We start from the raw sequence: 25906 nt of genomic DNA, 5'->3' as shown, positions 1-25906 counted from the left end.
AGACTGAAAGGTGTCCATCTCAAAAGATGCATTTTATTGCCTCATTTTCAGTCAGGGTACTGACAAAGCTGCTCATAAAACTTAAATAATTTCAGACCAAATTTTGTATCTTGAAATTATTTAGGGATCATCTGTGGAATTATAGCAATTTTTAAACAAATGAAGTCTCTTGAGGTAGGAGCACAGGCATGAAGAGGCATTGGTAGCTGATAATAGAAAAAACCCAAACAAAACTGGTATGTTTTATTTATCCAAATCATTGTTTTTCTATTTTAATCTGATGCCTTGAAAAGTGTCCCACTTGGAAAAGAGTGTGGAAAAGAAATCTATCTTTAGAAAGCTGTCTAATCTTAACCAGACAAATTTGAACAACTATGTTATAATGAAATAAGTGAATATCATCAGTAGAAGAAAGCACTTTAGTTGCTACATATTTTCCTACTTGGCCACACTTGTACTTTATAAGCCTTTAGATTTCATTAATGTTAAATGTTTGCATTTTGAAAGGTTACAGTGCCTGTGTTTTTTCAGTAACTGTTATGTACTGGAGTACTGGGTAGTCTTAGCTTTTTGACATATAGGTTAATATTTTAGAGATCCTAGATTAATACATCAATCTCTTGAAAGAGGGACTTAATATTCTACATTCTGTTGTAGACTGATGAGACTTCAGGTCACAATCTACCTAGAGAAGCTGTATCAAGAGCATAATTTCCAATCTATCTGTATATCAAGCATGCAGAGGAAAAAATCAAAGTGCTTCATCAGGATTCCTAGTAGGATTGCATAGGATGTGTTTTGTCAGCTCTCTGTAATGAATGAAAGGACACTTGTATGTGGTTTTCTTTATGACTGTGAAAGTCCCTGTAAAAATGTCTGTGGTGCTCTGCTATTGTTCTTAGCATGCTAACCTGGTTGTTGCCATAGTGATACTGTGTTACATCACAGGAAGATGCATTAGCTGGATCTCTTCTTCACTTTCCTGTTTACCCAAGGTTTACATTGTAATAGGTGTAAAATATAGTTTGCTGTCCCAAGTGATTTTGCATGCTCCCTGAAATGCCCAGAGCAAGTTAAAAGTATGTTGCAGGAATGCTGGTGTCTTGCTGTGTTCCCCCACAGCTCATGGAAGGATCTGCGTGGTTTGTGATGTCCAGCTCTTTCTTCAGGCTTTGAACTATTTTTCTCATTTGTATCTAGTAATGAAAGAAAAATATACAAGGAGATTAGTTTGTCTGCTGCTCTTCCCAGGATTATTATTATTATTAAGGGCCAATGTTTGAACTGATCTCTCATGTGTCAGAATTCAAAATGCTCCTAGGTCAGATCCTGCCCTGACTGGTAGAGCCCACTTGGCTGCAGGGGTGATCAGGAGTTCTCTGCACTGCACTGCAGTTCCACCCTTGGGGACAGTGCTGCCATTCTGAAGTTTGCTGGCTCACAGCAGGAGCACTTGGAAGGGTCTGCCCATCCAGTGACAGCCAGTGGGAGGAAGAGATGGACCTGAAAGATGAATCACATTCTCACTATCCTTCTCACTAATTTAGTTGGTATGCCCTACAGTTGATGCAAATTAATACACTTTTAAACAGAAAGAAAAATACTAGGTGAAGCAGTGGTGAATCCAAATGTGTCTGGTCTCCTAAATGTGTATTGGACAACAAAGCAACAGCACCCTAAAATCTTGAAGGTGATGACAGAGAAAAGTGCAACACACACCTGATGGTGATCTCTGTACAACACATGACAAACAAGTTCCTTTTATATGGGGTAACATTGCTGAACAATGTAAACACTGTAGAAAAAGAAAAAATAGTGCCACTCCATGGCCCAGGTGCTGGAGAACACTCCAAATTTGTCCCAGAACTAGTTTCAGGTGCCTGATCCTTGTTCTTGCTGTTTGAGATTTCAGCTGCCTAACCCTTAAAATTATTTCAGCTCCCTCTGCTTTTGCTATCTTATCTTAAATAGCCACAAATTGCAAAAGGCTGGCAGTAATTTTCTGCAGAAAACAGCAATTGAAAACAGCTGTTTGAACTTCTTAATGATGTTGACAACTGAATGCAAGGTGGACTGTGGTGAAAGCAGACTGCAATAGTAGTATTCAAAGGCAATGCTGTAGGTTTGCTTGATATATGGACTAGTCCATCCATGGTTCCAGGGACAGGAGGTAGGACATTATGTATATATATGTATATATATATGTATGTGTATGTGTCCATATTCTCTGACACACTTATATGCACAACCATGCACTTATTTCAGTGTAGAGTTCAGAAACTCTAGGGAACTTAGAAAAAGAGGCTGTAGCTATAAAATAGCTAAATCTGTCTTTTTACATGGTTTTATTTGTGTCCTAGAAGCTTTTTCAACAGCAGACAAATCATGATCTCTATTGACAATACAGCTGTTGAAATGCTTCAGTGAAAGGTCTGATGGGTGCACAGAAAAATCAGCAGCTCTTTGTGTTTTGCTTTTCTGCTACTGTGCTTCATAAATTAAACAGATGGAAGCTTAGTGAGAATCTGCTCTGTGCTGGATACAGAGGTTCCTTTATTTCAGGGGTCCTTTATTTAAGTGGCCTGCTGATTACCACATAAAATACAGTGTAAATACATTTGATCTTGTGAAGGAAGATTGACTTTTTCATGAAGATTGTGTATCCACATCTTACTACTGACTTTTTCTTGTTTTAGGGGCAAAACAGGAAGTGGGAAGTTATTAATTGTGGTTGGGGACTGCTTTGAATTTTTTTTATTATTTTTTTTAATTTTTTTTTTCAGTATAGAGAAAGGGAAATATTTGGTATTCTTTTGACCCCAAGCTGAAAAATGCTCTGTTTTCAGCACTGTTGTTGAAATTTAAACTTATGTGTGGTATTAGGCACTGCCTGGCACTGAGTAATGGAAGATTTTAATTCTTCTGAGGAGAGCATAGTTTGGATTAACTTAACTTTGGGCTATCGTAATTACCTGAGATTCCAATCATGGAGGCTAAAAGTAGTAACGGAGATGACTGATACTTCATCCTATGGGATTTTTCTTTCCCTTCAATTTCTTGTGAGCAATTACAGAGAAAAGAATCTATTTTGTGATTCCCACATCTCCTACTTGCTTAACTGCTTGTTAACTTGGTTAGCTGCTCTTTTATTTCTCTTTTTATCTAAGTGTTTGGTGTCTGGCTCCTGATATTATCTTCAGGTCAACAAATCTACTCCTGAGACAGGCAATTACTCATGAAAATATTGGTTTATTATCAAAGAATCTAAATAGGAATCTCCTATATTGTGCACATCCCCTTACACAGTGTTTTTAATATGAATGGGAAGGACACCAAATAACTGGTTTGTTCAGGTGCCTCGATCCCCATTGCTGACTTCTTTGACAAAGCTGCACTCTTGTGTTGAAATCATCATTTTAGTGTGCTAAAATGACATGCTAAAAGATAAAAGGTCAGTGAACCAACTGCAGAGAAGACAATATAGCCCTGAATGCTCTGCCAGAGCTTCCAAAATGTAGTTGAGTTTTCAGGTTGAGTTCACACTGTGTTTGGCTACAGCTTAGAACTAAAAGATGGGTAAACTAGTCTTGTCTTTGCTCTAAAGCTGATGCTCAGAGAAAACCCACAGCCAGCCTGACCTGCTGTAGGATTGGTGCTGGAATAGCCATATTCCATACCCAGATAACAGGGAAAGGGTTGTAACCTGCTCCAAAGAGCTCTAACTAAGGAGAGCAAGTGTTAATTCTTCCCCACTTGTTTCTTATCCAATATCTCTTCATCAGCAGAGGAAAGTGGGGGATTTTACAGTCATTTTAAAATTCTCCTGGGTTCAGCCACCACAGTTGCTATTTCTGCATTGCTGTCTAGGGTACATTGAAAAAAATGTTGATGGGAATGTAAGTGATTGCTGGCTTGCTGTAGCAGGCAGGAGGATTCCACAAATTCACATCGTCCCTGTGGTACACTGGAGATACTTCTATAAATTCAGTAATGCAGCTATGATTATTCTTCTCCTCGCCTCCCAATTAACCAGTACTGCACATATTGTTCCCTGTCAAATATCTTATTTTGTCAGATGCCAGAGAGCAGTGTTGTTCTCTTTTCAAATTGCTGGTTTGATTTCTGGCAGTACTTGATTGCTTTAAAATGTACGTTCTGCATCCATTTTCCTCAATACTTAATTAACTGGAGAAAACTACTGAAATGAGGTTTCAGTTAAGTAGGTGTTTCACTTTTGTCCCCACTACTTCATTCATTTATTTCCTCTAGCTCACTCAAGTAGTCCCAGAGACTGTCGGTCCATTTGCATGAAATTTTGCTTGTCCAGATTATCTCTCTTTTAACTAAATTCTGGATGATGCCGTTTCCATCTACACTAAATACCAGAAAAAGCTAGAAACAAGCACCTCTTTTCAAGGTCACAGCTGTTGCAGCACGAGCAGTGCTTGAGCATCATGTGTGGTACTTCTATGCCTTTACAGGGATGTCTTTAGGCACCTACAGTGCAGGTGACTGCTAGAAAGCACTTGGCTCTCCCCTTTATCCCCCTTCTTTTGGTGGGGCATGTTCTATGGGAAGTGCCAGCCTGCAGTAAGCTCCCATGGAGTAAGGTTCCATGGAACACGTTGCATAAAGTAGCAGCAAATTTACCTTTTCTGTGTAAGAATAATGTGGCAGATTGCTACATCATAGCTTGGGACTGTGTGTAGTCCAAGGTTATGCCCACCATGTGCTCGCGTACCTCATAGGTAAGACATCAGTTTGAACATCTAGAATTCACTGGAGCAGAATGGGTGCTTTTTTCCATATTTTGTTATGACCCCATGTGATTCTGTGTTTCAGCCTTATAAAAAGCCAAGACCATTGGAGCTAAACACATCAGTGATCCAGTATAACCATGCTGAGAGAAGGGAAAATGTCAATGAAATATGCAGTTTGCAGTTTGGATTGCAGGTAGTTAGTAAGCAAGCAAACAGTTCACCTATTTTGAAAAGTACAAGAGTAGATTCTGAATGGCAGATGATTGCAGAATAGACTGAGAGCACCTGACCAGTGTAGTTTGACTTGTTCAAGACTGAGAAAATTATTAATACCACTGTCAGAATTAATCAAGTGGAAAATGGATTAAGGGTTAATCAATTAGGATTGCTAGAGCACCCTCACTGAACTTTGCTTTATTAAGAGATGATAATCATGATGGCTTCTTTTTTCTGTGGAGGAAGACTGGGTATTCATGACATGGAATGGAGCCTAGGAGCTGTTGTTACATAGAAAGGGAAAAAGGATGGGCAGACTCTGAGGAACTTATTGAGGAAATTTTAAAACTCTGGTTCAAATTGAACTCTGGCAATTGAATTACAATGGGCATTCAATCTTGAGCCCTTAAACAGAAAATTAGTTGCTCTGTTGAAACAATTAAGATCATGGACACTCTCCTTGAGCTGGAAACATATAATGTCCAGTGCTTCAAATGAAGATCACTTTTGTAGTTGAGCATATTAGGAGCAAACTCCTTGTGATAGGGATCCATGTACATGCTTTCTCAAACTGACTGATGAGATTTGCAATCTTCAGTATATTTTTCTTTAGAGAAATTTATGGCAATGATAGACATTAATACCCAAAAAAGTGAAAAGAGCAACTTTAAAACCTCTTCCATGGCTCTAAAGGGATTCTTACAGTAATTTCTGAACTAATAGAAAAGTACTGAAACCTATCTGCAAGGCTGCTCTTTGTACATATTATAAAGTAATTTTATATATTTGTTCTGTTTTATTGACTTGACTGCTGAAGTGAACCTTCAACAAAAGGGAAAAATCCAGTACAGCAGCCAAGGCTATGGAAGGCCAGGGAGTGTGAGAATCTGTGGCCAGGTCTGCACAGTGCTGAGCCAGCAGGTTGGATCCTGTGTTTAACTAGGTGAGTTTTTAACTATGAGGCTTTCCCCTCTAGATCTCATTTTGAAGCTTGCTGACCTATAACTAAATCATGGTCTGGGTTAGGCTTGGTTTCAGTGGCCAAAGTAACCAAAACTGCCAGCTGTGCAGGTGTGAAGAGTCTACTGTACAAATATCCTCTGATAGTGAGTTTGTATGGTATTTGTCCAATTTTCCAGTTGTCTTCATGTTTGGAAACTCTGGTTTACATAGGCAACTTGAAGGAAAGGGTATTTGCCACTACAAGCACACTATTGAATGTGCTCATGAAATGGGGTGATCTCTGCTGTATAAACAGCTAGAGCAGGCAGTGAATTAGTACATCCAGTTGAAACTTCAGAATAAATTTAAGAAATTAAAATTCAACTATTCATGCTGGAATTTCTAAAACTTTGCCAAGATAGAATAGTCCCACTTTAGGTCACATGCAGAAGAGAACTTGTCTCACAGGACATTTCCCCTTCTGCCTGTGATGGGGCCACTGGGTCAGTACTGGTTTGGAAGCAAGTTCCCACATACCAGATCACTGACATTTTCTATTGTGAGAAGAATAAACTTGGGTCCTGTGTTCATCTCAGAGCAGTCATTTTCGTTTTTACTGGTTTACTTTTAAAACTTTCCCATGTGCACTATCTAATTATGGTCCATTACAAAATGCTGTATTTAAATGGTAACAGTGCACAGGGCTGAAAGGGACTGTTGGTAAGTTGCTTATTCACTTTGATGATTAAGCCACTAATTATTGCATTAGCATCCCAAACCACAGTAGTTTGTGATGTGTCTCCTCCTTAGGCAATCCCATGAGACATGATGGGCTAAGTAGAAAGGGTATGGCACTTGGAGAAGGGAAGGGCAAAGAACATGTAGGAGACAGTGCCAGGGATTAAGCAGAGGTTGCTTGTTCCTATGTCTGCTTCAGTGTGACTCAAGATAGTGCTGGGGTGTGGTACATCAAAAAAAATGGCTTTTTTTCTCCTTAGAAATGTAAAAATAGACCTTTCCACTAATGGCTGTGAAAGACCCTATGATACTTTCTGCCAGGTTGTATCACAGAGGCCATACTTGCACAGTAATCAAAGGAAATGATTTTATTTACTTGAATCAAATGGCTTTTCAACTTCCACGCCACTGTGGCGTTCATCTGCCTGTGTTGTTCTATGTTCCTGTCCTGAAATGTTTGGTAACACTGCTGGGTGCCATTTATCAGATGTCTTCCATCTTCCCCTCACCTGAGATAAAACATTTAGTGTCATTACACTGTATTTTTTTGGTAATGAATGCTTTACGATCCTTCTAAAAGCAAAGGCATAAAACAGGTATAAGATATTACTTTGTGTCTTCAGAAGCTTTTGGCTTTATATGATAAAATTCCCAGAAATAAGTTACTTGGAACAGTTTGCTCATTGGAAGACTGATGGGCACTGGAACCCTCACCCCTCCAGGTGCTGTGTTAGTTTCCCATCAATCTCCTTGCACTTACGGACCCATTTCAGTGGCTATTTCAAGCCCAGGAGATATGTTTTCCACTTTCCTGGATTATAAGAGCTACTCTTTTACTTGTACCTCTTAGCAAGGACCAGCATTTTTTTTCTTTTTAAGGAAATATTTTTTATGGAATTGATGGCTTCTTGAAATGTATCTGAGTATGGATGAGGTTCTGCAGCAGATATGTCATCCTTACACTTCTAAAAGTATAAAACTGTCTGATGCTGGATTTGAGCAAATGGTTAAATTAAAAAAAACCCAACTTTTACTAGCTTTCCTGAGTGGAGACGATGTCATTACTACAGAAAATGGGGAAACCTGTTTGTTCTGTGAAAATCTGTTGGAAAAAAACTTCAGCTTCTTAATTTGTGTGGTTGAAAAATTTTTTTCTTTCTAAACCATAAAAGAATGAATCTCTAGGGATGGGCAGGTGAAAAGAGCCCTCAGCTGAAGATTTCTAAGCAGACCACTGAATGCAGTCTGCAAAGGCAGTGAAACTATAAACAGCAGAAATAAATTTTGGTGGAAGGACTGGTGCATGCTTTTTCCTGGGTATGCCATTTGAAATTGCATGTTCTAAGACAAAAAAATATATATTGCTCATCTGACATACTTCGATGAATCAGACTGAAAATTACCTTATAGAAGTGCCCTCTGTGCCCCCTTTACAACAATACCTGTGCCATACAGGCATGTAGAGGATAACACCAAAGGTGAAGATGCTAGTCCTTTCTAAATGCTTTTGTCTTTGAGACTCTTTCCTCAATGTATTTCCTGTATTTTTCTCCACTCTCTTCTTCCCTGCTATGCAATTATCTGTTTCTTTTTCGTAATAGAATTAGGCAATTAATTGCATTCTTCTTCCCCTCAGTCACCATGTGACATCCCTTTGAGTGTGTGACCTTCTCCCTGGGAGAGCAATGGTGCTACTCTCTCAAAGCTGGGGAAGAGGCTGCAGGTACTTGAATTCCCTAGTAAGTGGTGAGGATTGCTTGGATGTGATTTGTGGACAAACATGGACAGTGGGTTAGGCAACACATTTGGGTTTGTTTCAGTATCCTCATGATGTTTAACAGGCAGCAGATCAAAGTGGAGGTTGTTTCAGGGAACAGATCTCAGATACTGTGCTGAAGCAAATGCCAGCAGGAGCTTGGAGAGCAGTGTGTTGGTTTTGGATAGCAAGCACACAGGAGAGCAGAGCCCAGAGAAGGAAGTACCCAAATAACAATTTGGCAGGCATCCAGTATGGGTGAAAAAAAGACACTGCAAAGACCTTGACATGTGTTTCCATCTTCTTGTTTTGTCTGTCTGGTCCAGAAAGCAGTGATAGTAAATAAAAAGAGTTTGGTTTGAAGACAACAAAATAAAAGAGAAAAATATATTTTTGTAGGACAAAAGTCCACTCGCTATGGAATTAATTTTCATCCACTGGCCAACTCACTTTTAAAAGCCTCAAAGTGATTCAGCTTCCATTACTTTTCTTGTGGGAACTGTGCCTGGTCTAATAAATGTCACTGCTCACAAGCTTCTCCTGGTGTAAGTTATGCTTACACTTCTTGTTTAACCTTTCCAAAGAATACTTCTTTCTCCTGTAGGTGCTGCATTCTTCTAGTATACACAGGCAGTTTGGTTCTTTTTCCTTTCACTGATGCATGGCTAAACATGCAAATATGTGATTAACAAAAAACTTTGCATCAGTTCTCAGCCAATTTTATTTCTCTTTTCTGAGTTTCTTTAAAGTCTTCTGTCAGTATTTTTGAAGGGGAAGACACCAGGCTTAAGTCCTGCTCAGGTGCAGAACAACGTGTTCCTAGATATCAAACATGTTGCAGTAGGACATAGTAGAAATCTGCTACTGCTTGAAAATTCATCCTTCTGGAAGCAATCATGTACCTTTGGTTTCCTATTAAAGGTTTCTCAGCTCTATCTCTAAGGCAACAGTTGACCTTAAAAATATGCTCAGCATCCTCTAGTCAGATGTAAAATACATATCCTCTCAAACTGAGGTGCAGCTTCTGATTTTTTCCCCACAAAACCAACTTAAAATTCACTAATTTCAACTCAGATCATTCCCTAAACACTTTTTCCACCTACTGACTGTCACTCAGTCCAGCAAATAAACAGTTACGAAAACACCACCTCTCCCCTAATTGCAGCACTTTGAAAGACAAAATAACATTCTGCATTCTAATTGTTTTATAATTCCTTTGATTGTTGTTTATTCAATGTGTAAATCATCTGTACAACTCCCACATGCCTAGTGTTGAAAGAAGTATAAATCTAAATGGTTACAAATTTGCAGAAACAGATTAGCCAAGGTAGTTTGTTTAAAAAAACATTCTGACAGTTCCTCAGAAATGTTCCCACCTAAATCTGGTGCAGCAATATGAGCTTTGGGATGCAATGGCAAAGCCCTTGACCAAATGTATTTTTGTGTAGAAGCCTTTAAAATAAGAGCTATAGGGGAACTCAAGCATCAAATTCCTCTCAAGGCTGGAATTAGCAAGCTCGCTCCCTGTGGGACATGAGAGAAGCACAGGATGAAAGAGACCCATGCCCCAAGCCCTGTGCACTGGGCAGGGACCCTCATCAGGGAATGTAGTGCAAGGAGGGCTCTGAGTGAACTTCTGCACCTTCTGTGCAGCTCACAGTTCTGCAACAGGCCCTTGGGAATGTGTTTTTATCTCATTTTTTTCCTTTAATTCAGAGTCTGTAAGGAAGAAGGAATTTATGTTATCAGTTATTGGGAAGGAGAAAACCTAGTGCCTTTTAAATGAGTACTGCAGCCTCAGTTTGCAGTGCTTATGTCTCCCATTTCTCTCCTACAATCTAACCTAGAGGAACTAGTTCAGAAGCCCAGTTGAGCCATCTGCTCATGAGGTGTTGGATTTGGGTCTTGGTCATTGGAATCTGCCTTCCCTGTTTCATGGGCAAATGCTTCAACCAGTCTGGGATAACAGCAAAGATAATGGCAACTCCACTAATGCCATCTTCTCTGTGGCTGAGTTTTAAAAGTCAAGCAGTGCCTTTGCAATTTTTTCAAAGGGCAGTTATGAGCCCTGCTCTCGGGAGAGAGCTCTAAACCCTGGATTAACACAGGCAAATGTGCTTTTGCTCATCCTAAATAAGGTGTCAAACTTGCAGACAGGAGAGAGAGGACTGTGGCCATGTATTTGTGCCTAGGGAGAGACAATTTTCTATTGTCTCTCCACAGGCCACTTCCCTCTCAGCATGGGAGATGTCCTGACAAGCGTTTTGAGGTATATAATTCTCAGCAGGCACCACCTGGGGAGCCTGAATGTTGAACTTAGAGTTTTAAATTCTGCTCTGCTGACCAAACTCCTAAATGCAAGCTGTTAAAACACAAGGTCTTCTTACTGGATCTAGTTACAGCATCCAAGTCTCTTTTGCTGGTCTATTCCAGAAAATAGCAGTCACAGCAAAAAAGTGCAGCAGCGAAATTCTTTGTGAACAGGTTTTATGTGATTAAAGCCATTCTGCATGTTAACTACATTATCTGTCTTTTAGAAACATTATTAGAGCAATACACAAACACATAGAGAAAAATCTCTCTTTACAAGTCCTCCATGGAAAACATCCTTACTGTTGCTTTGGTAGAGGGAATTTCTCCTTGCTTTTTATTGAAATTGCGTAGTAGGTGATCTGCCATAAATTGTTGCTCAGCATTGATGTACAACATTTCTACTGGAGGTGACAGAATATTTAATATTAGATGTTTTTTGCTCACCTCATCAAGGTTATGCCTCTTATGTTTAATGTGCATTTGAAATACATCTTCTAATGCCCTTAAAAAAACAGAAAAAGGAACATCAGTGCAAAAAAACCTCAACTGTTCAAGGGCCATATACTTTCAAAATGAAAAATAACTACTCAGCCTGTTTTTCAGATCACTTAAAATACATCCCAACTTTCCACTTTTGCACCATCCCCTCCCCCTGCACCCGTAAGTGGATTTAAAAACGAAAATCTTTAACATTTTAAGGTTGTTGGATATTCTCATTCCAAGTGCATGCAGTTTGGCAGGAGCTTTGTTAGGGAAAAACTTCCATGTATATAATTCTAATTTCTTCTTCCTCATTTAATAAAAATATAGGAGTATTGTTTCTCCCCACCACAATATAATCACCCTCCTCTGTATTTTTACAGGGCCTAAGTCTCTCTTCCTTAGTAACTTCTAAGGGAAACACTTGTAATTTGGGCTGTATGTTTGTCTGACAACCAAAGTACCTAGAGGGAAGGAGGGTAGCTCTTACCTTTAACTGATTGCTTGGGAAACAAACGAATGACTTGTGTCAATGGCCACTTAAATTATATTTTTTAAAAAAGGATTTAAGGATTTTAACTCCAGTCCTCTAAACTGAAAGAGAAATGCCCTGGTGTCAGGCTGAGCTGGATTGATTTTGGGGGGTTGGCACCTCTCTAGCATCAAAACACTTAGAATTTTAAACGTTGGGGTTAAATCCTTTGTCAAAGGAGGAGTTTTCCCCCATTAAGATGCAGGCAAGAAATTGCATAGGAAAGGGGCAGCCAATTTTGTCACTTTCAGCAGGGCTATAAACAGACTTGTGGTTTATCACAGCTCTCTAAATGTTAGAAATGTTCTGTATTACTAGTAGAATGTACTGAACATGAGCCCAGGAAAGGTTGCTGTAGTTAGACACAAGCAGCAGGAGGTGTGCTTGGCTCTAACCTTTATGTGTGGGTCATTAACTTGAGAGTGCACATATCCTAAAGAAAGCAATCATTGCCTTTATTTATTTCACTTTCATAGGAGGGAGGAAGAACTCTAAACACAGAATCTTGCTCTGATGAACTTTTCTTGGGAAGACTCATTGTAGCTCCCTGAGTTGCCACCTCAAGTTTGGCTGGGAACTGGAATGAGACTGTTGTAACAATAATAACCATCACCATCCTGTAGAAGGGAATGAGCTGGAGAACAGGGTCAGGTAATATGGTATTTCCATGTTTCTATAAGAAGCCCGTGGACACACAAGGCTGGCTGAAAGTATTTTCTGTTCGCCTACTCAGTTTAAATCATGACTCCCATACAGTGCAGTTACAAAAATATTCATCAAATTAAACTGAATCAGAGTTACACTTTTTTCTCATTAAAACTACTTTATACTGTTTTGTCAACATTTTGTTACTCAAAGGAAAAAATATTAAAGGGAAAGCACTTACTCTTTTTGATAACAATTTCTGATCAAAATATCCTTTGTAAGATCCTGGAGAAAACAAAGGTACTCTTCTTCTCTGTACAAACACACAAGCTGTCAGTGTCTTTCTTTAACATTCACTGAATAAAAATAAAGTTTACAATACCATCTAACGAGGCAGTAGTTTTAGAGTAATTAACTCAGATAAAGAATTTTGCCAACCTACACTAAAGTGCTAGATCTGTTTACTAGTCTGCATTTTTTACTGTTCAGGCTTGTATGTTTTGAAATGACTGATTTTGACAGTTCTGTTGATCAACTCCCATAGTATTTGAATCCATTAATTAATCAAGAATACCTATGCCTTTTGTGGATAATAAATTAAAAATTCTTTCAATGAATGAAGTGTAGGTATCAGAAGATAAATTACTTTTAATATTGGTTATTTATTAAGTAGTCTTGACATATTTAGCTTGCCTACAGTTAGAGGGGTGGCATGACCCAGAAAAGCTCTTCCAACTTTCTAATTCCACATTTCCCAAGCAAGCAGCTGAATCCTTTATTCTCAATAGGATTCCTCTACTCACCATGGCATACAGCTGTTGGTAATCAACTCTTGTGTCATGTTTTCAATTTTCCACTAGATTTCTACTTCAATGTTTAGATTTGAATCTTGGAAATAGTTAAAATGGACAAACAAACATTTGACTTACAGTTCTTCTAGTTGTAATCCTGGAGAAAGTGGCATTTCAGAATCATGACTCCACCATTCATGGTTCTGCCACAAAAAGGAAAAGAAGAAAAAAAGTAAATAATTTGTTTAATTCTCTTTGTATTAGGTCTTTCCACTCAGAGTACCAGGGGAAATAATCTGATTTCACAACATAGAAAAATCATAACTACATCACATGCAAGCTCATGGTAAAATAAACGTCTTGGGTGTCAATCACTCATGTAAATAATGAAAAAGTATTATTATTGGGTAGGTTCATGTTAGCAGAAATGGAAATCAGCCTGTATAACCTGAGAGACTTCATGCAAATGCTATAAAGAAAATCAGAATTTCTGTAAAAATTGAAAATCTTTGCAGATTCCACACAAATACAACAGCATTTTCTTTAGAAGGACATTAAAAATACATTTGTTTCTTTGAAAGAGGACTTAAAAAATCAGATCATATCACCAAATGAGAATAGGAGCTTCTCTTGCTAATATTGTTAAGTGAAAGTTTTGGTGGTTGGAACAATGACTGAAACAGTATTATCAGGCACAGAGCTATCACAAATCATGCCTGTGATGCCTTGGCTGAGCTGTGTAGAAATTCAGCATGGCTTCTGTAAAGAGGCATGTAGGCCAAGGAAGTATACAGAACTTCTCTATCATGCACGGCTTTGGCTACTGTTAAGCAGCCCTTGTTTTTAAGTGCACTAAATTCATTAAGTCAATCCACCATTCATCTTGAAAATCCAGATGACTAATGGAGTGCAACTTCCAGAAAAAATCTTGCATGGCATACTACAGTAGTGACTGTGGACTGAGTGAATAGCACTTTGTCCAGACATTTCTGTTATTATTTGGATGGAATGAAAGGCTGTAAACCAACCAAAAGGCAAGAGTTCAGTCAAGTAGGAAAGAGCTCTGCTTTCAGTAGAGCAGATTTGTGCTGGGATACACTGTTTTCCACACCATAAAGTGTCTCATTTGTATTTCCCAGAGAGACCAGTTACTTTAGCTGTTCCTCTTTTATTCACGGATTTCTGTTGACCCTATCTAGCCCTGCGTGCTGAATTTATTAATTGCAGCCTTAGAAGATACTTGAAATTTTTGGGTTTGCTCTTAACATGTATTTCCTAAAGCCACTGAATCCATTATCCAGTCCATTTCCATGTAACCAGGACAACTTTTGTGTATGAACAGTGTTTTCTGCCCTTTTCTCTTTGTAATTTGTTGTGTACACTAACCTCATCTGGCTGCTGAGAAAAATGAGCAGAATGTGTTCTCACATATGCATCCTCTAAAAATCTGAAAGATTAAAAGCATAGTGAGAAAGAGTCATGGTTGAAATGATGTACTTGAAGACAAAAATTGCTTAACTTCTAGCATTGATGTCAGTACCTGTGCAAGCTTTCTTTCTTTTTGTTGTTGATGCCTGCTGATTTAAGTGATGGTCTGCCAAGGGAGGAGCTCCTTTTCCTGGAAGGAGGATTATAATATCTACATTTTACAAGAAAAGGTTGATGCGATGTCTTTAAGATGCGAGGGGTAAAACACTGCTTCTTGTCTGTAAAGTATATTGCATGTTTATCAAGGAGGTCCCCAGAGTAGGTTTTATGAACAGAGTTTTGAAATGCCTCCTTCCTGTTGTGACTGCCCAAAGACACGTGGGGCTGCAGGAGTGGTGAAGCAGATGATCTGTGGGCACTAGGGCTGTGAACTGGAGTCTGACACAGAGCACATGGAGCTGTGTTTGGGATAGTCTTTCTTGCAGCAGGAACTGGCATCAGAGTCCTTGAAGTGACCTCCTGATGTGATGCAGAGGGGGGCTGCTCTCTCTTTGTCCTGGAATAGTTGCTCTGACCAGACAATGGGTGACCATTTTCCAGCAGTGCCCAGTTGGTCTGTAAGTTAAAGAACAAAACTGACAGAAAAGTTATGGAGAACTGTAAGAGAATTACAGAAAACTGAGAGAGGATTTGCTAAGTACAATACTTTCTTCAATTTAGCTTACAGAGGAGGAATTTCAAGAAAATCTTTTCAAACTGGCTCAATTGGTTTTAAGTGGTGTCAATGGCTTGCTCAGTTTTGGGAACCACAATTAGCAATAAGGCCACCCTGCCATTGTGCTTGAGCAAATTAACCAGTCCTTTTCCTAGTTTCCTTCTCCTTCCTTCTCTTTATTAAGTTGAGGTTTCTAATGATGAATAGTCTTGGGAAATTACAGAAATCCCATTTTGCTTGCCAGGGCTCACAGAGGAGAGCAGGAGACTCTTTTCTTCCTTGGGTATTGTGTATTATCACCTATGGAAGTGATGACTCAATGGCAGTCTCACAGTGCTTATTCAATGGTATCTTCTGTTCTCTCTCCTTGTGTGCCTGTGCAGGTGTTAGCATGGCTCCACCTCATGAGTAGGAAGTCAATCAGAGCCACTGTTTTCCTCACAAATACCACAGGTGAGATTGTGGCCCATTGTTTTGCTATTTATCTCACTGGGAGCAAGATTTTACAAATCAAAATAATGCACATTTGAATTGGATGATGTCTGTAAACAATATCATTGGGAATCTAGTGGTAAACCCACTATGATTCTCAAATTATAGATAGTTTTACAATCTAAATATAGTCTGCTGAGGAATTTTTGACCCAGAGAGACTCTGTACTATGATAGAATAAAATTTTTTGCACAGATTTTTCTGTTGAGGTGAGGTCCACTGGCAGAATTTGGTGAAGAACTCGTCTGCTGACATTACTATGAGGTTGTCTACTTTCTGGTATCTGGCAGAATATGTAGAAATAGGATAAATTACTTTAGGGTATTGGTTTTACCAATAAGTAACATTTTAGAATTCAGAGAATAGTGTAAAACAATGTAAAGTGTGAGAATACTCAGAAAAACATTGGGATTTCATTCTCTTGAAAACACTGTGCTCTCTTGAGCACATTTTAGTCATGTACACATAACCATAGCATGGGTACCTGTCACTCTAGGCCATGTAGGGACAGAAACAGTTTGATGGGAGGACAGCTGCCAACTGAGAGTCAAATATTATCTCTGCTTGACTAGACTATAAAAAGCCACTCTGAACAGACTTGCACATAACTGCTGTGCTGCAGGCACACCCCCCACCACAGACTACAGCTAACTGAGGGGAAAATGGGCTTTTTGATGTGGCTCACTACCACCTGTGTGACAGGTCCTATGTTGTCAGAACACCACATACCTTCTGCTGGCTTGGTGAAATACTTCTGGGCTTGAAAGGTGAGGAAGGAAGATGGTGTACAAGACCCTTCTTGTATTTCTCAAGGGCTTGAATTAGTCTGTCTCTTTTCTGCTGGTCCTTGTCTGTACATGTAAACATGAAAATACAATCTTTTCCTATTAATCAATGGTCAGATCATTGCTCTTCATTCTTTTCTGCCACTAAAGATCACTCTGTCTCCTCTTAATACCAAGTAGCAAACAGAAGGCAATCATTCTACCTTTTACAGTTTGCTCTTGCTGCTTCCCTGCTCAGCACACACATGAATTTGAAGCCATTGTGAACCAGGACTCCTTTACATCACTCACACAGTAAGCAATGAGCTACTGGAAGGATAAGAGAAGATGGTAATATTTTGTTCCCGTCCTGTGCATCCTTTCCCCTATCCTAGAAGCTGAGGCAGGTCAAAACAAGAGCTGAGGCAGTTGAGTAAGGATTCAAGTCTATGTACCAAGAGTTGAGAGACCAGAGTCAGGCTGCCACTGTGGTCTGTGCAGGCTGCAATGCCAAGAAATTCCTCTTTCTGCATTAGTCAAACTCAGGCTGAGTAGAGTGGGGTGACCCTTTTTCTAGTCCCTCACACACAAAATGAACAGAAACTGACTCAGCCCTTTGGCATTGCACAGGAGCTGTGGATGGCCCATTCCTGAAATGTCCAAGGCCAGGCTGGATGAGGCTCTGAGCAACCTGATCCAGTGCAAGGTGTCTCTGCCCATGGCAGGGGGATTGGAGCCAGATGATCTTTAAGATCCCCTTCAACCCAAACCATTCTATGATTTCATGACCTTCTGATCTTCCTGAAAATATGCAAGTGATAGTGTAAGTAAGAACACTTATTCTTATAATAATTATTGCTATATAGCATATTATATAATTTAATATGCAATACACTATATATTAAGTAATATAAAATAATAATAAGAAAACACAGGAGTAAGAAGCAGATATGAGTTACCCAAGATTACAGAAGCCCAGGGGTGTATTCATGTATAATGCAAAGCCTCTCACAATTCACCATCCTTCATCAGAACCTTACTTGTAGCAATGCAAACAGCAATGGTGCATGACCAAAAATTTTCAACCCTTTTAACCTGTTGTCTTTCTTCCATACACAGCTCTGAGAGAAAGGATATGCTGATGTACAATAACACATTTCTCTTTGTAGATGATGTTTAAAAAATAGGATCCCCCAAATTCTAGTGGAAACTAGGGACTCACACATAAAATATCAATAAAGTGGGGTTCACTGAGGTCCTGCAAGCTGCATATGGCCTTTTGAATTGAAAATGCAGCTCTGTCACAATTTCCTCATCCTATGGAGTTCTGCCACATGGTAGCACATGTCAATACTGCCAGGCAGGCCAGCAAAGAAATGTGCTCTGCTCCCCCCACCCTGGTTGCAGCTGCACAGGCTCCTCAAACACATAATGCTAGAGGGCTGGAAAAGCTTCAGGAGGGCTGGTGAAATGTGACTTCTGTAGTGGGATGATACCTTGATTAATAATGACTTATTCCTGTCAAAATGCACAACTGGTTCATGATCAGCCCAGGGTCCTCTTACACTGCTGTTGTGGCAAGAGCCTAAAACTTACACTCACAATATGTTGCAAATATTTGCTGATGAGAAGCAACAGCTCCTGCACTGGAAGGGGTGTACTTGCAGGGCATCTCACTAATAGTGTCACAGAATAACACCTGAAACCTGGCAGACCAGCACTTGCTAAAGATGAGTTTTTTGAATGGGGAGATGCACTGTGATGTATTTAGTATTGCACACTTCTGAATTAACAGGAGGGTTACAGGGTGTTGGGTAGTCTTAAAGTGCTATTTCTTTTGGAAAAGAAACCGCTGAAACTTTTTGAAAAACAAAATTAAAAAAAACATTAACATCCTTCTCTAAATGGATGGCTCTTCCAAAGTCTGGGAGGGGTCTTATGTGGGACACACCATCGCACAGTGTAAGATGGCCTCAAGGCTCTGTCCTTTTCATTGAAAAAACCAGCTTTCACTGACAGCTAAAACCAATATATGGTCTCCCGAGGCATGTAATCTGGCTTTCCAGTCTTGCATAGACATGAATTCATAGCATCATCTTATTAAGAAAAACATGTTGACAATGCTAAATCCTATTTGGATGACTGGGAAGCAGGATTATACAACTCACTGGAACAAATAACAAAATGTACTTGCTCAGTCGCGCTCATGCAGAGATTAATACCTTCCCGGTTTATCTGGGTTTTCACAGGGCCCAATCAAAGGACCCCCCCCTTCTGATTAAAGACTTGGCCTTCTGCAGTCATGTGAAAAATAGCAGGCAAGGCACCTTGTGTGGTGTCTGTGCAGCAGTGCCACCAGTAACAGGTTTCTTTCAGGACAGTGCCAATGGCTTGGGAAGCCTCAAGGAAAAGTGACATCCATGTCTCTCCTCCCTTCTGTCTGAGCACAGGTGAGGCAGGAAAACAACTGTCTGCTCAAGGCATGGCTGAGCCTTCAGCAAGCCTTGCCAAGGGCAAGAAAATAAAATGTTCCAGGTCAAAGAGCCACAGGTTTTAAACAGCTTTTGTCTAGTATTTCACTGATATTTTGACTATAAATATGGGTTATAAACATGCCACATGGCAGCAAGCCTATTCAAATAAGTCCTATTCCAGTGCATTAGAGTTTTGTGTCTTGAGGAGTTAGCAAAAGCTCCTGGGCAGAATGTCTCATAGCAACTCTCCTTCCCCTTTCCTAATAGTTTCACCCATTGGGTTTTGTATGTGCCAGAGTCAGGTAATGCTGACTGAGGGGTCCTGCAGCACATCCTGGTTTGCTGACATGTCTGCCACAGGATTTACTTGCCTAAACACCTTCCAGCCCTGCTCTACAGCTTCTCTGTAGGAGAAAACAACCACCTGTCCATTCTGCCTTTCTCCAAATACTTTCTAAAAAAACCAGCTACTAATGGCCAAGAACAAAACAGAAAATTACATGCAAATTTTGCAGGATGTTTAGGGCTTTTTGCTTTTTCTTTTAGAAAAGCACAAATTAGCCCTGTCTCACCTTCTGATCTCATGTCTTAGCTGAAGAGTTTAAGAACTGGCTGAACTGCTTCCCAGAGAATAGAACCATGCAGTGTGGCCAGTGCAGGAGTTAGGCAAATGTATTCAACAGCCTTTCTCTTAAGCTCATTTGCTTGCTAATTTATTGTCCTGCCTGCTGCGGCAGGCATTAATTTATCAGTGCTAGACTGCAATTTCACTGGTACTTGCACTGGTATCTATACTTGTCAATGTGAGAAATCCAGAGAAAATAAAAGGGATTTGGTTGTAACCTATAAACCACAGGAAAATCAGATACTATAGCTCCCACTCTGTTTTCCTGGCAGTTCTTGTTGCTTGCCATTTGATAAAACACCTTGTCTTTCCTTTGCTGCTGTGTGGAAGTCCTGTGTACAAAATGAGTGGGCACAAACTTACTCAACATAGTAGAAGCAGTTTAGCTAATAATATTGGTTAATCTGAAGGAAAAAAATTAAACCTGTTTTTTTTTGTTTTTTTGGTTTTTTTTTTAAATCCAGTGCCTTTTAGTTCAACTTATCTTTATCTTAAATAGGAAGAAGGGTCATTAAACACCTTAGGCTGCATGCACAGCTGCCTTCTAAAACAGAAGGTTATTTTTGGGTCTAAGGCTGATCGTTACGGCCCAAATACAAGCATGGGATATATGGCTGGAAGAGGCTCCCTTTAAGTTGTTTACCAGATATTACAAAACTCAGTGATTATAGTTAGAAATAGAATGCACACCTTGACTCATGCCTTCATTCTTGACTCAGAGTTGGAGTTCTGGTTTAATTCCTACCAAGAGTTTTAAAACAGTTGGCTGATGTTTAATTCCTGATGGCTTTTGAAACAACAAGGAAGTTTCAAAGGACTGCGGGGAAAAAAGAAGAGCAAAACTGGTAAACGAATGCCAGTCCTGAGCATAGCAACTGAAAGCTGTCACAAAACTCACATGAAGTAAATAATGTGAGCAGAACCACACAAAAAGGTTAAAAACAAAACCACACTAACTAGAGAAGGAAAAAGGGAGATTTTGATTGTGGTTGAGTGAGATAAAGGTATTGGTTTAAAAGGCTTCTGTGAGATCCCTGGCTTTGTTCTTCATGTTCTGCATGGCATTTTGACTAAGAAATTAGAACAAAATTGCAGGTGTTTACAAATTGGTGCACTGGGAGATCTGAAAATATAATTAGCAGGTGTTTCTAAAGCGAGGATCATATTTGATATTGTAATATTAAATTATTTCTTTCATTTGTCTGAAAGAAAACATAAAATCATTTCTCATAAAGCTTGAACAACTACCGTTTGGGAACTCATGAATAATAAAGGGATGGTTTACTGTAACAAAATGATGTGTGTTGCCCAGTGATGTAGATGTAGGGAAGCAGCATACTTTACAGCATGGATAATGGAACATCTCCACTGTGAAAAGGCAAGCTCTTACTTAAGGAGAGTCTTATCTGTCACAAAAAAAAATTCATACCTTCTCTAGACAAACAGCTGCCTATAACTCCCACAGTGACAGTGGAGCCAAAACTAGCATGATACCATTGCCCATAAAGAGTGGAAACCTCAAGTGTAGGTACAGGGAGCCTTTACTTCTATTTCTCAGCAGGTGGATTTTTGCTGCTGGAATTATATATCCTGCTTTAAAAGTTTGCTAGTCAAGAAACATTTACAAATTGGGAAGGATGCAGAGAAGAGCCACAAGAATGAAGAACTCTGGAAACCACTCTCCATAGCATCAGATTTAAGGAACTGAATGTATTTAGTTGTTCAAAAGGATGGTTAAGAAGTAACTTTATTCCAGCCTAGGAATACCTATAGACAGAACAGAAATTAAACAATACAAATGCATCCTAAAGGAGAAGTATATGTTCCTCATGGCAAGGCAACGAGAACACTTTAATGAGAAGTGGGATGTAAACAAATAAGGTTTGGACATATGAGTCCTTTCCCCAAAACTCTAAAATATCAATGCATGGAGAGAAGACTTAGGGAAAAAAACGTTTATTATAACCACAGCAGTTTATTCTTTCTGTATCTGTGAAACTCAGAGATATGTGCAGCCATCCCAAATCACCTATCAACTTCTCCAAAACCTCATATTTTCTCAATTTTTTCTGCTATTTTTAATTGACGCAGTATCAGATTTTTGGCCAGTGCAATACAAAGGGATACAAAGAGAGTTACTTGTGATGTTCACATCTGTGAGCCAATTGCTCCAGTCTGCGCTGGTAATAGTTTTTTTGATGGGGAAACTGCTTATTTTGGCATTTCAGTGCAAACAAGACCACTCCTTCAGCAGAAGCCAGTGGTTCAAATGCTTAGATTTGATTTCAGAGGCTCTTTTCTTTGCTAGCTGTCCTTATGAAAAGCCTGTTTTGGCACATAAAGCTACAGGACACAGGTGTTTTTTAAGCCCTGAGGTTTGGTTCAGCATTATTTGTTTTCAGCAATATTTAAATTCTTCAGTGCTGTCAAGTGAGTGGATAACAATAGTTTTAAAAGGGAAGAAAAGTCTCCAAAACACCAGGTAAAGCCAGGAAGCATTGCTAAGGGACATTGCCTGCTGCTCTTTGCCACATTGTTTACAAAGCATGTGCCAAATTCTGCACCTTTTGCTACTGTCAGTGTTCATGTTGACAGCAGCAGGAATTTTCCCAGTAGGAAGGCACAAAGTAATCAGTTCTCCACAACAAATCACCCATTCCAGCATTTCTGATCTGTTTGAAACCTTTGGCCATAACCCACATTTCTCTAACTGGTTTTGCCCTACTAACAAAATCAGGGCTGTCAATGGAGCTGACAGCACATGACACAATTCCTGTGTAGATGTCACCAAAATTAGGAGAGAACATTCTTCTCTTAGTTGAGCAAAGACAAGATTTGATGTTTGTTTTACTTATGTAGGGAAAGTGGTCTTTCTTGTTTTTCTTAATCTTTTAGTGAGTATAAGTAAGGAATTCCAGAATTTGGTGTACAAGAGAAATGTCAAGATGCTTCACCCCTGTTTAAACTACAGATTGATTGCTACTTTCTCCTTTGGCAGCAGAAGACAAAGTTAAAACAGTCAGTGCACAATGGCTGTGACAAGACTCCTGTTCTCTACATCCTCCAATAGCTCCCACTACACTCTTCTTCCTTTTTTACAAATACTCCTTTCAACAGCACTGATTCTGAAACTGATGGGAAGGATTGTTTGGTGATTAAAACTCTGTAATAGGACTTGGAAAACTATCCTTTAATTCCCAGCTCCAGAGTGATCACAGGTATGTTAATTAATCTCTGGTGTCTTAATTTGTTCCCTGTAAAAGAGGATGACAACACTCATCTACTCTGTTCTAGCTGGGGCATCATTTTGGGCAGATACTCCCAGAAGATGATCTTGAAATGTGCAGTGGCTACTGTGAAGGAACTCAGATCCCAAATGGCTTTGCCTGCATTGTGTAGGATTCATAGTGTGACAAGAAGAATTTATGAACTAGACAAGTTGTTTAATCATGGATAACAGCTGAATGATGCAGTAGCCACACATGTGATAGTCCCTTCATTGCAGCTCTCTTGTGAGGGTGATGGTAGCATCTATTTTTTACAGACTGCAAAACTTATTGTTAAAAACCAGCTCACTAGTGCTCCATAAACCTGCAACGATAGAAAATTGACGTTTGCCTATATAAAGACATTTATTTTCACTGATTGCTAAATTATTTGTTCAGTTTCCCAAGACTCATGACAACTAAGGTTTCTCATCTACAAGGGTAAAATTATGTTTGTATAATTGACTGTATAGACTGTTCACAGAAAGTGGAGAAAATTCTGCAATTTTGTATGTCTTTGAACGGTCAGGAGAAATAGCTTGTTCTTTTTCACAGGTGTTATGGTCTCGAAAATCACAAAGCAACTTCATTTTAAACTGGCTAAAACCTGAATGGAAATTGTTATTTTGACTAATGTCTGTCTCATGCAGAGAATTATAAAGGGAAAAACACAGGTTATAAAAAGACCAGTATGTGCCGCATCTAACCACTTAAATACTCTGCTGGTACACAGAAAATAAAATTCCTCTTAGAGAAAGCTATTAGTCCTTTTTTCCAATTACTAAAGCATATTTTTCTGCACACACTTGTTTGTATGTTTGGGTTTCATATTTATAAAAATGAGTCACAGCATATGAAGAAATTACATGATCAACACTTCCCAAAAGGTGAACAAGAAACAGTCACATGGCCTCATGTATTTATGTACAATATTACTCATAATTCCTTTTGGGTATATCCTGAACTCTTAAAAGTTCAGGCAATTGTGTAAGAAATACAGTGGTCTGAAAAGCTTATCTTTCTGTCTTTGGTAGTTGATCTTGACTTGGTAATCAAGTTGTACCTCAACAGAGAGGAGACGGAAGGGCTTTGTCCTAGGACCAAGGTTGTGGACACCTGAAAATGTGCTCAGAGAGGCAGATTTACCTTAAGTCTTCCTTCAGGAGATTCTTTAGCTTGGTTAGAGTGACCTGACGGTTTCCTAGCACAGCTTCACTGTTCTGATCTGTGTATTTTGCTGGACTGACACCCAATACCCTGCTAATGTAAGCAGACCAGATACTGCAAAAGCAGGACAAAAAAAATTATACAAGAACAGCCCTTGGTGGAGACATTCTCATTCCTGGAATGGGAGAGTAGGAAGAGAATTAGGGCAGAGTGCCTTGGGCCACTGCACTTCCCTGTATTGATGGACTGTGGTTGAGTTGAAGGGCTGAGCTTTTGTAAGAGATTTTCAGAACTGCAGGATTAACTAAGGATTTGGGCGGCTCATTTTCCTGTATGATTTTTGGGTTACCTTTATAGATCTCCTGTTCAGGGCTGGTTTTGATTAATCTTTCATGAGTGCTTTTTCCTAGTTTTCTGCCAGCTCATCTGGGGCAGCATCATATGTATATGAGCCAAGGTTTCTTCTCCCCTCGCTGAGCTGATCAGCCTCAGGAGATCTGACTCAAACTTGGGCTCTGTGAATCGGGGGCAGAACATCATAGTAGCATGGGAATAATGGTTAGAAGAGACTTCTAGAGTTGTCTTATGCTTTTGAGGTCCAAAAACGTAATCCAACTGCTTAACTGCAATTGTTAATTATTAATCCCTAATAACAGATGTTTGGAGGACCTTCTAGGTGCCACTGGTAAGTTTGAGTCTCAGGCTCAGTCTTATATAAATAACTAAATATCTGATTTCAAACAAAATTACACTGACTTTCCTCCCCTCTGTTCAGATAGAAACAATGCCTCATAAAATATTTTTTTCCCCCCGAACTTTCACATTTCCATTGGAACATGAGTTCTTCATTTTGATCACTGAGATGCTCTTCTGAAACCTTGTCACTGGTGCCTTCAGCAGCACACCTTATCCTCTTTCCATACTCATTAGATGCTCTTTCTAGGAAGTGCACCTTCTGCTGAGAGTAAGAAATGTAAACATCCTCCTACACAGACACTTGGAATGGCCAAGGAATTCCTGTTTTCACAGTAATTTCATAAATCATGCTGTTCTCATGACTCTTAAAACACCTCTGCTTAATTTTATCTCCACAAGAACACTTGTGATGATGAACTATATATCTCATATTCCTGAACTCTGCTGCATCTCCAGTTAATATACTTATTCCTAAGGCAGGGGGCAGACACATGTTTCCATTCTTTAATGAAAGCTGAAAAATGGCCCTCAATTTTTCACATTAGAACATCGGAGATGCAGATTTATGGCTACCACAAAGCCAGCTCGGTGTTGGAGAGAAGTGACTACCCAGGAAGCTTTATCTTGACTGTTTCTCCCTAACTTTTGCTATAAGTTGTGCAATTTCAAGAGAATTTCGAATGTTAATTTAACATTAAAGGGACACAACTATTATTTCACCCTGGAATCCAGTGACAGGATATGTGGGAGTGGTTCAAAGCTGTGCCAGAGGAGGTTCAGACTGGACATCCAGGAGCATTTCTTTCCCAAGAGGATAGTCAAACACTGGAACAGGCTTCCCAGAGAGGTGGTTGATGCCCCAAGTCCTTCAGTATATAGAAGGCATTTGAACAAAGTAACATGTTTTAACTTTTGGTCAGCCCTGAATTGGTCAGGCAGCTGGACTGGATAATCATTGTAGGTCCCTTCCAGCTGAATAGTGTGTTCTATTCTATTTAATCACACAAATTGATGAAAGTTGGCACTTGCTATTCTTTATAAACCATATTTAAAGGTCATTAGAAGATTTTTTATTGTGAAACAAAACCAGCTAATTCAATGGCACT

At 39.4% G+C, this 25906-nt stretch overlaps 1 protein-coding gene across 1 annotated transcript in view; it reads right to left on the bottom strand.

The window, feature by feature from the left end:
* Positions 1 to 148: 148 nt before the first annotated feature.
* LOC146439229 (spermatogenesis-associated protein 7 homolog) overlaps positions 149 to 25906 on the bottom strand; it is a 47005-nt gene continuing 21247 nt past the window's right edge. The window contains exons 5-11 of the mRNA XM_085054828.1: positions 16538 to 16659; positions 14714 to 15216; positions 14560 to 14620; positions 13312 to 13376; positions 12624 to 12695; positions 11170 to 11227; positions 149 to 1196 (exon numbers count right to left, since the gene is read on the bottom strand). Coding sequence (XP_084910954.1) covers positions 1074 to 1196; positions 11170 to 11227; positions 12624 to 12695; positions 13312 to 13376; positions 14560 to 14620; positions 14714 to 15216; positions 16538 to 16659 — 1004 coding nt within the window. The 3' untranslated portion in view covers positions 149 to 1073. The remainder of the gene's footprint in view (positions 1197 to 11169; positions 11228 to 12623; positions 12696 to 13311; positions 13377 to 14559; positions 14621 to 14713; positions 15217 to 16537; positions 16660 to 25906) is intronic.

Source organism: Lichenostomus cassidix, chromosome 3 (assembly GCF_008360975.1).
Source record: "Lichenostomus cassidix isolate B80296 chromosome 3, HeHo_3.0, whole genome shotgun sequence".
In the NCBI taxonomy this organism is placed as follows: Eukaryota; Metazoa; Chordata; class Aves; order Passeriformes; family Meliphagidae; genus Lichenostomus; species Lichenostomus cassidix.
The sequence above is the reverse complement of the archived record's forward strand: the minus strand, read 5'-3'. Positions and strand labels throughout refer to the sequence as shown.